Here is a 16,560-nt window from a genome sequence, read left to right on the forward strand (position 1 = left end):
GAAGTTCAGGGCAGAACAACAGTTTGTGTGTGACTGTTGCAGTCTTCAGATCTGCTGTGGCACCATTTCTGCTTGACAGACACACAAACTGTGCAGTCTCAGCACTTCAGCTAATATTTTCTTAGTTATATAAACAGTGGTAGTTTGCTTGTCTCTTAGTAACAGCTTCTTTTCTAGGATCACACAAGAGTTGGTGCAGATACCTCTCAGGATATACAGCTCTTTGGTATAGGAATCCAACCAGAACACTGTGAGATTGATATTGCTTTAGATGGAGAAGTTACACTCACACCAAAAGAAAATGCCAGGTAAGGAAGATCAGCAGCACTTTCCATTGAAATGAAAATTTGCTTTTCTTTGACAGAAGATGACTTTCATGCCTTTTTATTTTACACAGACAGAAGTCTCTTATGTTCTCATCAATGAGTATTTTCAATACAGTTGACTTAAACAGATACTTAGAGGGAAATTCAGTGTTTAAAACTAAGATTTCCCTGCACATGTGAACACCCACCCACTCGCTCTGCAGGGCAACAGGCTGTCAGTGGTTTGGCTTGGAATAAGCCATCTAAAGAAGGTGTTTGGTAGGAGTGAGGAGCCATTGCCTGTCTGGATCTTGGGTAGTAACAAGATCCCTGAGGTGCCACTGGCTGTCCTGGCCTGTGTGATGGGATAGTAGTCTGAGTCTTGATGGCAGAGAATAAATGGTGCCTCGTGAGTAGTTCCTGTTGTAAAGTTCAATAATTTGTGAGGAAGAGGTGCTTTAAAGATCTGAATTCTTTTCTAAATCCTTCATTACTGTTGTGTCTAGTTAATATGCAGTGTAAAGTCACGCTTCACCTTTTGTTTCTACTTCCATATTTTAATTATTTTTCATTCCAGGGGCACTGTGGCTCCTTGGGTGGAATTGTAAATGTCTTTGTCACTTGATCTCCAATGGCGTGTGATAAGCAGTACCTTTGTCCTTGTTAATAGTCATGCTGCTAGTCTGAAACTTGAGTATCTAAATAGTATAATTAGTATCAGAATGAGAAACTAAAGTTTGAGAGACACTTAAAAAATCCAATTTCTTCTATTCTTCCTTTAGTAAAATGCATTTGTATTTTTCTTCTGCAGCCTACAGTACAAAATTTCAAACAGATGGGATTCAGGCTTTTGGAGGTAGTGTTACTGTACTGGAAATCAGTCATTTTGACTGGCAGGAACAAGGGCACATGTCAGTGGAAAAAACATATTTTGTTTTACTCATGCCTGATCTGCAATGCTTAAGTAACTGTTTTTAAGATAATAGTATCAACAGAAATTTAACTACCAGAATTTCATTGAAAAAAGTTAAATAAAGATCTGATTTAAAATGAAATGCTTACATGTTTGTATTGACTTACGTGAGAGAGACGGCTGAAATGAGAACACTGCATCTAAAAAGGCCTTTTTCATTTTACTGAAGTTTTTTCCCCTTTCAAATAAAATGGTCTGCTTTGTGACTCACATGCAGAAGTTCAACAGCTCAATTTTTCCCATTTTGTGATTGAAACTTAAATACAAAGAAACCTACAAAGAAATACAGCAGTATACCAGATGTTCACAGAAATAGACCCTTGTTAATAATAGAGACTTCATTTGTTGAAAAAATAAAACTTGGATCTAAGAATCTTTTCTTGCACTTGAATGCTGAATATATTAACAGCGTGTTTTACAACTGTGTTGACTAAGTTGTGTCTTGGAGAGCTCTGTCTATGTAGGATTTGCATACAGTCAAGTTTAGAATGTTTATAAGAAACAAGCAGTGACCCCTGTTTGAGAAACAGGCATTTGAAGAAAACTTTGCAACCAAATCACCCTTGTCTGTATGTTTACTGAAGAGTTTTACCAGCCAGAAGCAGAGGGGAAAGGTGCTAATTCTGACAATAGAAATCAGACCAGTAACTTTCCATTGTTCCTTTCATGAGAACCTAGCAAGTTTATTACCATATGATACAAATGACTGCCAGTAGATGGGAGAAATAGCAGCTCTTCAGTCTTCTATTTTCAGGATTTCACTGGAGTTGTATTTTCTTCTTTCAGATCCTGTGTAAATGGTGCACTGGTATGTTCTGTGACTCAGTTATGGCATGGAGATAGAATATTATGGGGAAACAACCACTTCTTTAGGTAATAGTTGATGTTTATATTCCACCCACTTTACATTCAGCCTATTTTTTTTATAAGCTTTTTGTATAAACTGCATTTCCATTTTTACTCAGAATCAATTTACCAAAGAGGAAACGTCGAGATTGGCTGAAAGACCTTGAGAAAGAAACTTCCTTAGGAGAGCATGATCTGGATGCAGCTAGTGAAGCTTCTTCAGAACCAGACTACAACTACGAGTTTGCACAAATGGAAGTTATTATGAAGACACTGAATAGTAATGGTAAGGCAACCACCAGATAAAAATGTTCCTTTGGATTGTGTAACAAATTCAGCCTGGAGCTCAATGGCTGGGTAAAACAAGCAGTACTTGTTCAAGGGGCCTTTGGAGGATTTTCAGGATAAGATATTTTACAGAAAAAATGTTAAGTTGTGCATATATAGATATGAAACATATATAACTCTATATATATATGTAAAAAAATATGTGCACCTAAGTATAAATAGACACACACAATTAGTAGTTGGTTTGTGCCCTGACACACAATTTTATCGGTATGTCTGCTCTCCTTTATAGTGCAGCTGAATTGTAACCATAAGCCTGTCAAATCATCATTTACTAAGTTCTTGGTTTTGCAAGTTACTGCAGAAAAAAAGGGTGCACCATGTATGGCTCAGTTAGCTTCATCCTTCTTTTTGTATCAAATATTACTGACACCATTTTAACCTTATTAGAAAAACATTGAAATGATAGCAAACCAAAAGCAAATGCCAGCTTGTTTTTCAATAATTGATCACTCTCAATATTTCATTTCATCTTTGTTAAAACAAATTGTGATGCTTTTTTGGAACAACACAGTAAGATATAATATAGATAAAATAATGGTATGATGTATATGAAACAATATGGCTTTTTCATGATTTCCAGAAGGCAGGTCATAGTTCATATGATACAGTAGCGTGTGAAGAAATGCTGAAAAACTTGGTAAACTACTGAATGCTTTGTACAGGTGTTTTAATGCACAAAATCTGAGAGGCAAATACCTTGGGGTTTGGTCCCTGACCACGAAGACACAGTAGATGGCGTTTCATTGCTTTCTGTTCTCCTTTCTTCATATCTTCATAGTATTTCCATTGTTTGCTGTGGTTTGCATGTTGAAATACAGCATTTACTTTTTATTTCATCTCCTCTTATTCTTTTACTTTGTCTGTTTTGCCATTGTACAATGTACAGCATGATGGTTTCATATGTTCAATGCAGCAATGCTTTGCAGATTTTTTACTGTTTTATTTTAAATGAAATTGTTTGTGTGAGTTACAGGGTCAGGTCACTTAAATTGGTATGACATTGCTGTTTGATAACAGAAATATTCTCATTATGGTTCACTCATTCATACCAGGAGATGAATTTCAGATGAATCTGCCATCCTGGTGGTCTTCAGTGTTGTCATCCCTTGTGAAGATTCTGTTGCCCATTTTAAGGCCTCAAACCATCCAATATCTGTGCCAAAACTGGGACAAAGGTTTTGAACTCAATTGGCTCGTGCATGAGGCTGCTGGAAAAGTCTGAAAGCATTAATTGATGCTTGATCTGCTTGTTACTAACTGGAGATTTGACAGAACTGTATCAGTCTACAATGAGTCAGTGTTCTTTGAACAGGGGGTCACATTTTTTGGTTTTCCATGTGTTGTTATCCAGCTGATTGAAACAATTCTTCACAACATTCCAGTGTCTTTACATTCTAGTTCAGCAAGCCTTTCTGATTGTGGTCCAGGCCAGTTTTTGTTTTGGCTGGTTGCTTTCTGTGTCTTGGTGAAGAGCAGTTAGACCTTGCTGTTCCTTAAAGCTCTTTCTTCCCTACTGCAGAACAAACGTTTGCAGTCATACACATCACACAGTTTCAGAAGTGTCATATCCCAATTTGTGCTGCTTCTGTTCACTCCCACATAGCTGTTGCTTAAGTAAATTGGAGTAGTAAGTGATAATAAAATGCTGACAAAACAAGTGACTGTGAGGATCATAGCCTGGTCTTTTGATTTGAAGTTAGATGAACAGAACCTAGCAGCCCTTTCTCAATGGTATAGCTAAAGTACCTTTTTTCTGACAGGCTTCCAGTTTGTTGTGTAAGAAGTAAAGCAGCTTTGTTACAGTACCATTTATTTATTCTTCCTTAAAGTGAAAAATAAATATGAGTAAGGAAGAAGAAATAAAGACTGAAGACTGTTAATTCTATTATACATATTCTCTGGAGAAGCCCTAAGGGGGGAATGAACAGGTATTTAAAAAATTTGATTAGATAATTGTTTTATAAGCTTGCGTAGATACAGCCCAAAGCAAGAGGGTTTGGTTTTCCTTTGTTTTGGCTTTTGGGTTCCCCCCTCCCCTGGATTTGTTTGAGAATTATAATCCTCTTTAAATAAATAGCCTGGCTTCTGGTGCAAACACATTTGTTTTTATGGCATGTAACCAGTACAACAGTGTCGCAGACTCCATCCGGCTCCAAAGAAGCTCTGAGGAAAATGTGTGACTTTGAAAACTGCTGTAAAGAAAACATCCAGATTCTTTCCTTCCTTCAAAGTGTGTTAACTTTCTTTGTGGGATTCTGTCAGATCAGCTTTGTACTGCTTTTTTGTGATGCTGGTCAAACACAGAATGCATCAAAGAAGTTTACTTTATTCCTGTATACTGTGCAGTGGTTAAATAAACAATGTGATTAGGTCAGGCAGCTCCTCATTTTAGCAAACAAAACTGTTACAGCTCAGGGAGAGGATTTTCATAAAACTTAGCAAAAGCAGCCTCTGTCATAACCCTCTTCCAGCTTGCTTAGAAAAATATACCCGCAAGAAATATTAGGGAATTTATTCAGCATCAGTGTGACTGGATTAACAGATTCCAGATGTGAATTAAGTGACACTGTAGCAAGGTAATAAATGCTGTTCATCCTATGAAGAAAATACATCTTTTTGCTCAGTGTTAATAGTCTATGATTTTGCAGGAGATTAACTGCATATGAATATTTTTTTCAGGGTCATTGAACTCTTGTCACATAAATGTGTAAAGGACTGGGACTTGCAACTTTTAACACTGTATGGAATTTGCTGTGTATTTGGCAGGCACTGGGTAGAATCTTTCTTAATTTATTTGACTTTGCATGAGGAAGCTAAAATTTTAGAACACAGTGCTTTAATTTAAACACTATTGTAGTTCTTTTGAATTGTAAAAAATCTTGACTGTTTATTTCTTCAAATTCTACCTAGATAGTTTATAACTCACACCGTATTTTACTTTTTTCCTGTGACAGGTTTAGGGTTTTCTTTGTAAACTCTTTCAAAAGCTGAATTAAAAAGTTTTTTAAAACTGTGAATTTGCGTTTTGCATTACAATACAAGTATAACCCACCTTTTTTTCTTTTTTTTTCCCAAGCAGCACAGGATTATGTTGCAATTGGAAAGTTTTATACTAGGTTCTTGCATCTTGTTCCAAATATTTATCGTGGTGTAATTTGATCCTGTGATGGTTGTGATCCTGTAAATCTAGGTGGCTGAGAAGATCATTTTTGTTAAAAGAAATCTGCTCCTTGAACTCACAGCTGTTCTTTGAGCAGTTTAGGAAAGTCTCATCTTAATGAGTCAGCCTTAGATTCATTTCCTGTGTTTGCAAACACAATGGAGGGATTTTAATTTCTTCCATGTCTCTTCTCTATCATCTGCATGATACTTGATTTTCTCAAACATTCTTATCTATAACTAAAATCGGTTTGGGGATTATGCAGCAAAGCCTATGTATTTTAAGGTAGTTCTGGTATTATCTGGAGGAGTTAGGAGGATAATGATGGTGGAGATGAAGATGAATAACTTGGTTTGCAGTCCAGAATTTTAGAATTTGGTTCAGTCAGGGGTTTTTGTTGCACTGTCTGTTTAAAAGCTAATAATAGCTAAGTTCTTTCTGAGAATGTAATGTACTAAAAAGTAATATTTCTGGTTATTTTAAGACTCTCTTATGCATCACTAGTTTGCTATTTGGTTGCTATTTATACTGACTGGTTTTTAACTTTATGCTTTATAATTACCATTGTGATGGTATTTATGATGCCTTTGTGTGAAGCCAGTGATTTCTTCCATGAATAAGAAGCAACTTGCTGAAGTGTTTGCAAAAAGCAAGGGAAGATGGTTTATAACTAAATCACACAGATTTGGTTTTTTGGTTTTGTGAGTTTTTTTGAGTGGCACACCTCTAGTTCCAAAGTGGAACAGTGTAATTAAATCTAGGTTTATTTTTCTCCCTCCTTTGTGACAGACTGGCATCCGTAAAAGTTGTACAGGCACTTTTTACTTTTTTTTTTTTTTTAGTATATTAATGAAATGGACGAGATATCACAAACAGTTACTTTAGAGCTGACATTTTTTGCATTTGAAAATCCTGGCATGTCCTAGAGCTGCAGTACTGCTTCCCCTAACAGTCCACCACTCCAACTTTGGAACTCCTCTCCCTTCCTCTTGTGGTGTACAGAATCATCAGTCGGTGCTGTGGTGTGCTGTCACTCAGTCATCTAGATTGGTCTTCTTGCAAACCACTTTTTTTGCTGTATTTGAGCTTTTAGAGATGTGTTAATGAAGCAGGTATATATAGTGGTAGTACATAGAGCTTACTCTCTTAAATGGCTCTTTCAGAGGCACAGGCTGGCATTGGACCTAACCCCAGCAACAGACAGAGTAATGTTTCATTAATTTGAATGCACTTCAGATTTATCCCTAGCTGATTGACACAAGCAGTTTTGTCAGGATAGGATATCCAAGCGGATATTTGTTCTGTGTTGATACTGAGATGAAAAGTGGTTTGTAAAGCTAAATGCAGAAGTCCCCCCCAGGACATATTTTGTCTGCCTCAGTGGTGTGCAACACATTAGTGCAGTGTGATGTGTGACCAGTCAGGCCATTTGTTTGTCTCGGTTTTCATCTGCAGCTCTCCAACACGTTTCATTCTCTGCCAAAACAGAGAAAGTAAATTGCTTTTTACTTCCTTAAGTCGTTTCCTCCTCTGGTTAACATCATCTTCCCTTGTGTTTTGCTTTGTTTTCTTATTAATTAGTTTCCTTTTCCATCTATTCTTTTTTTCCTACTGGGATTCTGGAATATATTATAACTATACAGCACATAAATACACAATGGACGAGGGTCTTAACCATTGTTCTAGCCTTTTGCATGCCATTTGAGTTTTGGTTTGGTTGTTTTTTTTGATTTATCTATTTAATGCAATATTTAATAATTTGGCTTTTGTTTCGGGGTGCAATTTGTGTTTGCAATGACTCTGGGGTATGTTGATTGCTGTTAACAACTAAATAACGGGTGTTCTGTAATGTTGAAATGGTGTTTTCTCACATTTCCTGGATTTTTTTTTTCCCCCCTTCTTTTTAGACCCAGTACAAAATGTGGTCCAGATCTTGGAGAAGCAGTACTTGGAGGAGAAGCGGAGCGCTCTGGAGGAGCAGCGGGTGATGTACGAACGCGAGCTGGAGCTGCTGCGGCAGCAGCTCTCCCCAGAAAGGCAGCACCAGCACGGCAGTGACAGGCTCTCCTACACTGCTCAGGCTGCACAGCAGAAAGTGAATCTCTGGACAGAGGAGAGGTGAGAATACTGGAGTTAAAACAAACAGTAAGAATTACAAAGGGTGGAAGATGGGGCTTGAACCTGCCATCCAGAACCATTAATACTTTTTGTGGAGTTGATGTGCAGAACAAGATCTGCGCTTCCACCAAAGTGTTAACATTTTGTTTAGGGTTGAGTTCTGATGTGTAACGTGTGCAAGATTTAACTCACAAAAGACATAAAAATTTAGCTTTTTTTTTGAGCAGTATTATAGGTCGGGTTTTGGTGTTTTTTTTTTTTTTTTTCTTTTTTGTTTTTAAAATTGAAAACTGCTTATGAAATGTGTGGTTTAGCAATTACTGTTTTAGTTCTTGGAAAAAAGGAAAGAATAGTGCAGAAAGGTAAATTTTTCAACTAAGACTAAGGAGTCCAGTAAGGACTATTGTGCTTTGCAAGTATACCATGAGAGCATCACATTTTGCAATAAAAAACCATAAAAAATAGAGAGAATGGGGATCCGTATATATTATATGTATGTGTTTCTAATTGTAAGCCCTGCTTTAGAAGAGAATTGCTCTGGCTGAGCTGCTTAGGAAGTTAAAGGCTTGACATGAGGTAAACTGGCCTCTTTGCAAAGGAATAGCATGGCACCTGAATGCAGCCTTGGTGGAAGACCATCTTGAGGTTTGCAGGAAGAGTTAAAATCTAGGAAGATGTGAGCAGTGTGTTTACATTTTGACAATGAGAGAAGCTTGCTCTTGATATCATTGAGGAGAGAAGGATGCCAGCTTCATGGAGAAAAGTTTAAGGGGCAGCAACCAAGATGATTTAAGTTTTATGAATACCAGTGAGTATTCTGTCATGGGTCTAATTCAGCAGGAAGAATACTTAGATGGTCTAACAGGTTTCTTGTAAATTTCTTTCATCTGTTTCCTTTAAAACAGAAGCTTCCTTACTCACTCAGTGATTTTTTCTATATGTAGTGAGTTTGAGTGCTCTTTTCTATGTAATTATTTTTGCTTTATTCTTCACCATTAAAAAACCAAATCCGTTTACAAGAGGGATCTAAACCAAGATAGTCAAGATTGTTTTGCAGCTTTCAAGTTGGGAGTGTTAGAACAGAACAGATCTTGGTTTAGTTTTTGTGCAAGATTTTGTTTTGTAATTTCTGCCCAGTTTAGCCTGGGAAAAAAACCTAAACAAATAGCTAACTGTTGACCAGCAATGACTAGAATGTTTTTCATGGCAAGTGTAGAGAGAAGTAGTTCTATGATTCAACATTAATTAAAATAATTGTTTGCCCCTGTAAAAGCTAAAAACAGAATCATTTGGAACTGAATGTAAAAATGTTGCAGAGTCGTGGCTGGGATTTGCAGGTTCTTTTAGAGCTGCACAAGAAGTGCAGAGTGAGAAACATGTTAGCTGGAGCTCTTTCTATTCAGAACTGCTTTGAGCACAGCAAAGCCATCAAGAAATCATTGATAATGCACTGAAGTAGCAGAGAAGAGAACGGGGCTTACTGGCAAGGGAGGCAGTACCTCTAAAAAGATGCAGCAGAAGGGAAAAGGAAGTAGCCAAAAGCATGCCTGTCCTTGAGAGCTGAGAAGAAAAAATGGTAATTGATTTGCTTAAAATTAACCCCTGTAACCATGTAATAACGTAAAAAAAGAGAATCTGGAGTGATACCAAGGCTAAGTGTTCTGTCAGCTTTTACTTCTCAGTCATTTTTAGATGTTTCTGAGGAGAACCTGTGCTTTGAACAAGAAGTTTTGCCTCTGAATTCCATGGGTGAATGCTTTACTCTGTATAATATAACTGTTGAACTGCTTGAAGCCTGTATTTTGCTGCATTGTAAAAAAGAGGAGAATGGTTTCTCTTTGGAGTGATCCGTGAGGTGTCTGATAATGTTTTAGTGGAACTGCCATTAAATAAGCAGTTTTCTGGAAGAACTCATTATCAGTTTCCTGTCCTCCAGAAGATCCTCTTAGGTATACTTTTTATTTATTTATAGTTCTAGAAGAGGTTTTGGCTGCTGAAAGAAGAGGAAAAAAAAAGAATCTTCTTAAATAAGAAACCAGAAAAAAAAAATCTTTGAGTGGTTTCTGCTGTAAAAGCATGGCAACATGTTGCTGAGAGGATGTTTACCAGCCAGCTGGCCAGAGGGCAAGAAATCCAGGGAAGAATGGGAAGACTGGATGTGAAAAATGTGCAAAAGTTCCAAGAGTCTGGATTGCAGGGGATGTGCAGTTTTAGCTGTCTCTCTGTTGCCATTGCAAATGAAGCTGAGCTCTACTGGATCAGCCAGCAAAATTAATTTGATAGGTATGAGATGTGGGCACGTATCTGTCAGATCAGCTGGAACACATTGCACAGAGGTTATTCCAGCTTTCTGCTGACTGTGGAAGGACAGATGATACCTGGCCTGGTGTTAAATCCTGTTGGCATAAAGTTAACCCATTGTAACTTTGAACAAATTTTATTTGTTGTGGTGGTGGTGTACTGGACCAGGGATTCAGTCCAGCATATCCTGTGTCTGGCATTGGGATCCCCACAGACTTGCAATGATACCTTGTGAGTGTCAGTTGTTTCTCCTTGTCTGGCTTAAATGATTGTTTCAGGATTTCATGTTCAGTGAGATTTGCTCAAGTTAATACCCTAGTGGAGCTTGTCATATGTTTCATGTGGTAAGAACTAATAAATACTATCTGAAACTTGTTTTTTTTGTTTAACTTTCTGGAAAGGTTCTGGCACAGCTGTATCTGGAAAAACACAACTGTTGTAAGAACTGCCCATAATAATTGGTTGAGTTACTTTTAAGTTCTTCTTACAGTCTTAAAACATTCCTTTCTCAAGAATCTAGCTAAGATTGGTGTGGGAGACTCCCAAAAAGCATTCCAGATGTTGGTGTCCCAGATTAAGGAAGCGGCTGGCTGTAGCTGGATCCAATGGCTCTTACAGCACTTACATGCAGATCAAAGCTGCCTTCTGTTTCTCAAGTTAGGCAGTTGTCTTGCAGTGGCTGTAGGTGTAGTGCACTCTCAGTATCAAATACTTTCTTTTGATTAATTCTTGACTACCTTAATTTTCTGTGTGAGTCCAAAATTATAGCTGTCTGTGGAATGTGTCACTTGCATGGTCTGGAATTGCTTATTTAATTTCGATAGCCTGGATAACAGAAGCAAGAGGCAGAGGGAAAGGATTTTTCCATGTAATGCTGGGAGGAGATATGGAGGAAGTTGCTAAAAATCCATTGGTAGTAGCAGCTATTTAAGATCCAATAAAACCCACCACTGTTGCAAACCTAGGCTGGATGTGGGAGAGAGGGAGAAAGCTGCATGTTTTAGCATGTTGAAGGCACCAAAATTCAGGGCTGCTTGCTAACACTGCTGGTTGTTTACAACTGTGGTCGTGGTATCAGAGGACTGTCAGAGTGCAATTTGAATTAGCCATTCTTTGGGATTTTTTGGAAAAAGATAACCACTCAAATGGAATTCTGTTGGTGACTGAGAGGCATGTTAGCAGCAGGCAGACTTTGACTGTATTCATAGGAAAGCCCTTGTTCCTCCTACAACTGTGTATAATGTAAGGTGTTTTGTAGAAATGAGAAGTGTATGTGCTCAACATGTACCATATTTCAGTAGGACTTTGCATAGAGAGGCTAAAAAAATCATACAGGGGAGAGCTGGTGACTGAAATATCCGAAGTTTGATGATGACTTTTATAAAGGTGATGAGACACAGTAAATTCTGTTGAGATTACAAAGAAAGGCAGAATGAGCTTTGCTCAGAGGATAATCGTGATAATTTTAAAAGGTAACTGAAAAATGAGAATCTCAGGTGAGAACATATCCTAGTACACAGGTGTATGTATAGTATGTGTCATAGCAGGTTTGCCAGGTGTTACTTTAGAGTAGATTTGCTCAGACAGGCCTGAGAAACTTCTTTGGAATTTGTCCAGAAACTGAGTGCACAGGCTTTAACCTGTGCTCATTCATCTGTTACTTAAAAGATACCTTGGGTAAATAGGATTTAACGTTTTTTTATTTCTATTTTTTTAATGTGTACGCTTGAGTAAGTGGAGGGTGGTCTGTGGTCTGTAACACTGCAAAGCCCTTGGTGTGATACAAAGCTGTGGCCTGCAGTGATTGCAGGTTCTAACATCACGATCGCAGGAAGAGCAGGTTTTATCAAGATGAAGTCTCACATGTTGGGACTGGTAGATTCTGTGGAACAGGACTCCAGATTAAAGACAAAACCAGCTGCAATTATTTCATTTCTTGAAAATGCGAAATGCCCTCGGGGCTTTAAAGAAATCATCACTGTACCAGCTCCCATATTACTGTGTCCTTTTATTTGGACATCACCGTACTAGACGTGCCTCAACAGTAATTTGTTTGTTTAATATGTGATCACTGCTTTTCCTCAATAAAATTGTCTGAGTGTTTTGTGTTCCTTGACACAGTGCTACGCAGCATTTCCTCTTAAACTTGTTTCAGAAAAGTCTTTGTTAGCACCTCTATTTGCAGCTTTCCAATAATAGAAATAGGTTTCTGTGTATTTTTCATGTTACCTACTGCACCACAGGGATGAATTGTTTCGACAGAGCCTGGCTAAACTTCGAGAGCAAATAGTAAAGGCAAATACTCTGGTGAGAGAAGCAAACTTCTTAGCAGAAGAAATGAGTAAGCTAACAGATTATCAAGTAACACTTCAGATCCCTGCTGAAAACCTCAGTGCCAACAAAAAGGTAATGATAACAAAGAATGCTGGAAAATGTAGCTTTGTGACTAAACTATGTAGCATTCATCCATCTTGAGCCCATAAAATGTTACTTTTGTTAGATTATGCATAGGCAAAATAGAAGTACTACCTGACTAATATATTGAAAGTGAGTAATTAAGTAAAAATGGCAGAGCATTAAGTATGCCTCATGCTGTTTTCAAGTGTATGATCACCATATGTGCGTGCAGATTATGAACAGACATTTGTTCTGTTGCTGCAGAACCTGCGTTCTAGTTATGTGTGTAGAAATTAATGGGTTTTGTTACAGTTTCCTACAATTTCATGTCTTAAAGGGTTTTACAGTGCTGCTGTAAATATAATAGCAATTAGGATAATATGCTTGTCCTAAGGGCTTTGATTGAGTGTGTTAATGTTCCTGTGGGAATGGTCATTGTTTGAGAAAGATGAAGGGATCTGGATCCTCAGAGATGTTTAGGCCATGCATTTTCTGAGGACGGAAGCAGCATGACTGGCATGCAAAGAGAAGCTGCATGTTCTGTATTTTATTCCTTTCTAGGAATGCAATTTGAGTGAAGAGTTAAACCACTTAAATGCACCTTTCCTACACTGATGGTTTTTTTCTTCTGATTTAGAGGGGTGCAATAGTAAGCGAGCCTGCAATTCAAGTGAGAAGAAAAGGAAAAGGTACTCAGGTGTGGACTATTGAGAAACTAGAGAACAAATTGATTGACATGAGAGACCTGTATCAAGAATGGAAGGAGAAAGTTCCTGAGGTATCTTACATATTTTCAAAATGGATCAAAGATTGAGTTTTTCTTTAAACCCCTTTTAATATATTGTAGAGAGCAAGTGCAATGACTTTGTATATGAAAGGTTAGGGTACTATGTTTTACTTTTAAAAACCAAAACGAACAAACTAAAACCCAGAACAAAACCAGTATGACTAATACTAAATATTCAAAATGTTCATGCATAATAAAACACAGGTATGTCCTATCTCACTTGTGTTCTCAGATGTTAAGTGTGCTGAGGTCAGATATAATTGTGCTGAGGCAGTGACTCACAGTGCCACTAAGAGCATATGTTTACCTGGCATGCAGATGACCACCAGCTCTGAATGGAAGCAGCAAGCTGCATTAGAAATAAAATTATTAAATTGCAGTCAGTGTTAAAGCTAACCAGGATGCTGCTTAGATACACTTACGGCACAGAACATATTAGTGGGATAAAACTTGATTTTAAACTATGAAATATTCTTTAATTGCATTTGTATATTCTCTAGCCTTAAAGCAGTGAAGAAATCAATTGAAGATACTTAGTCTACCTCAGTATTTCCATCAAAACCAAGTGGTGTTTTCTGAGAATTTAAGTAGCACATTAGCCTTGGCACATAAGCATGAGATTTGTCAAAAACTTGCTTGTTTACTGGAAAGAGACGTGACATTTGGTGTTCCAGAAGACACCATCTAAGTATCCAGGTAGAAGTGCATAGGAAGTATATCTTACTGTCTTGTGGCTGATAGGAAGCACCTAAATTACTTGTATCCAGAATCATTCTCAAATATGTTTGAACAACTCTTGTACCTTTGTTACATGCTTTGGACTGGACAATGGGAATCTCTAAAATCATAACACAGGGGAGGTCAAGCACTTCATCTGTGCCCATTGAAGACAACGATGATTTTGCTGCTGACTTTAGTAAGAACTGATAGCACATATTTGAATACATTATGTCTGCCTGAGCCAGGATCATCCTTTCCATGACCTATGTTGTCCATAATGCATGTGTTCTATGTGCTACATAGAAACACGTAGGTCAAATGCATGTGTTGGAAGACAAAAGAGAAGAAGTGGTGAAGAAACTGACAAATTCACTGAGGAGTGCCTATCATGCTAGGAATCTGCATGAATTATTTGTGGCTGTATGGGGAATGCTGCAGGTGCGATCTCAGTTCTATGGGAGTCATAAGAACACGTGTAGGCTTAAGTAGGAGTCATCCTGCACCTTCCCTTTGCCCTTGTAGTGGTAGTCAGCAGCCAGACCAGCACAACCTGAGGATGGTTTGACCTCTTGTTTAAGAAGTATAAACAGAGCAGAAAACATGAAACATCTTGAAATCAATGGCTCCTGTGATTGCTCACAGTAAAGTCTGCTTTGCCTTGACATTGCTGAAATATGCAGGTCATCATATTATTATATCCCTTAGTAAAGAAAGGATTGTATAATGTCTCATCTCAAAGATTTTATTTCAAATTTGTACTACGATTCCAGTCTCTTTCTGCTTGTGTAACAGGAAGGAACAGAAAAGATGGGCAGTGAAGTCATTTTTGTGCCATGATCTTTTAATGCTGTGAGGTTATTTGATCTCCTGTTCCCATGCTGATGGTTTTGTGACATCTCTTTCAATATCTCTAAAACAGATAAGGAAGCTGATTGGCAAGAGAGGTGATCCTTTCTATGAAGCACAGGAGAACCACAACTTGATCGGCGTTGCCAATGTGTTTCTGGAGTGCCTTTTCTACGATGTGAAGCTGCAGTACGCCGTGCCCATCATCAGCCAGCAGGGCGAGGTAGGGCCGGGCTGGGAACACTGAGCACTCCTGCAGGGCTCCTTGTGCTGGAAGGATCCCTGTGCACCAGGGGTTTAACAAGCAAATGGTGCTTGCTGTTTCCCAGTGAATTTCAAACTGCCATGTATGTTCTCTTTGTAATTGCCTTCAGGTTGCAGGGCGGCTGCATGTTGAAGTAATGCGTGTCACTGGCTCTGTCCCAGAACGTGTGGTAGAAGGAGATGACTCGTCTGAGAACTCCAGTGAGAGTGGGAGTCTAGAAGTCATGGATAACAACGGAGAAATTATTCACAGAGCAAAAAAGCTCTCCTGCAGGGTGAGTGAGAACACCTGATGAAGTTTATGGTTTCAGGCCTCTGTAACTATGTAGTCAGCCTGATATAAAGTACTAGGCTATGTAGACTATGGCTTGCTGAAAAGTCTCCAAAAGGAGAGACTTCTCTTGTTCCAGCTCAGGGTAGGCCAGACAGTGGTTGTCAGCGGCTGATTTAATTTGTATTAGTTTCTAGTAGATGTACATCTGCATCATAAGTACTGGTGTTACAAGGACTATTTGCAGACACAGAAGGGGAAACAGTTCCCTGTAACTATACCCTGTAGTTTGATCGCCCAATGTAGTATCTATGGGTGGTGTATGGATTCAATTTCTTCTGTGATAAAGCATTTCATTCTCCACTCGAGCTTATCAGCTTCGTCAAACGAAACATGTACATGGGTGAGGTCCTTACATCTACATTTATGTATATGCAAAATAAGATTTCCTAAATGGGAATGTCCTTACTGCCCTTTAAATTTCTTCTTGGCTGTTGGTCTTTAATTTTCAGTTGAAGAAGAAACAATCATATTCGTGACAACATCTGTTTTGTCTCCTCAGGTAAAAATAAAAGAAGCAACTGGACTGCCACCTAATCTCTCCAACTTTGTCTTTTGTCAATACACATTTTGGGATCAGTGCAAGTCAACAGTGGCAGCACCAGTGGTAGATCCAGATGTGCCTTCACCTCAGAGCAAAGATGCTCGTTTTACAGTGACCTTCTCTCACTGTAAGGTAAGTATTTTTATTTTGAAATAGTGTTACCAGGAGGATCATACGTTTGAGAGAAACTGTTCAGAGTCTGAGCCTTATTTTGCTGGGGGAAGGAGAGAGTTAAGTCATATAACTAATGACTTTTGACTATGCTTAAGAATGCCATAATATTTCAGTTCATCACTTCTTCAAAATGTAGCAAAAGGAAAAGATCTTTTAATTAGTGGTCTTTTAAATTCAGATGTCATCTTTAATGTGTGGAGAAAGATACTGTTTATATAATGACTGATTATATACTTGTTTGGCAAGCTCAGTAGCTTAAAAGAGATCACTGGAGCTGTGACATCACTTATGCAGAAGCATGAATTACTGAGATGATGAGGTTTTACAACTTTCTTGTCCAGAGTCGAGCTTTGTGATGCATACTGTATGATTTTATCAGGCAGGAAGTTTAGTTGTTTGGTGTGTCCTTACAAACAAGTTGAGGAGATGCATTATTTAATATG

The 16,560-nt window shown here is 38.2% G+C and overlaps 1 protein-coding gene across 6 annotated transcripts in view; it reads left to right on the forward strand.

Annotated features, from left to right (window-relative positions):
- KIF13A (kinesin family member 13A) overlaps positions 1 to 16,560 on the forward strand; it is a 104,839-nt gene that overhangs the window by 67,280 nt on the left and 20,999 nt on the right. For all 6 annotated transcript variants that reach the window (XM_042048963.1, XM_042048966.1, XM_042048965.1 and 3 more), the window contains 9 exons: positions 178 to 308; positions 2,065 to 2,151; positions 2,244 to 2,410; positions 7,543 to 7,753; positions 12,298 to 12,460; positions 13,089 to 13,229; positions 14,878 to 15,027; positions 15,179 to 15,343; positions 15,902 to 16,075. In XM_042048963.1, the coding sequence (XP_041904897.1) occupies positions 178 to 308; positions 2,065 to 2,151; positions 2,244 to 2,410; positions 7,543 to 7,753; positions 12,298 to 12,460; positions 13,089 to 13,229; positions 14,878 to 15,027; positions 15,179 to 15,343; positions 15,902 to 16,075 (1,389 nt within the window). The remainder of the gene's footprint in view (positions 1 to 177; positions 309 to 2,064; positions 2,152 to 2,243; positions 2,411 to 7,542; positions 7,754 to 12,297; positions 12,461 to 13,088; positions 13,230 to 14,877; positions 15,028 to 15,178; positions 15,344 to 15,901; positions 16,076 to 16,560) is intronic.

This window comes from Corvus kubaryi, unplaced genomic scaffold (assembly GCF_017639235.1).
Source record: "Corvus kubaryi isolate FWS band 111438036 unplaced genomic scaffold, C.kubaryi_AGA036_p1.0 69, whole genome shotgun sequence".
Classification (NCBI taxonomy): Eukaryota; Metazoa; Chordata; class Aves; order Passeriformes; family Corvidae; genus Corvus; species Corvus kubaryi.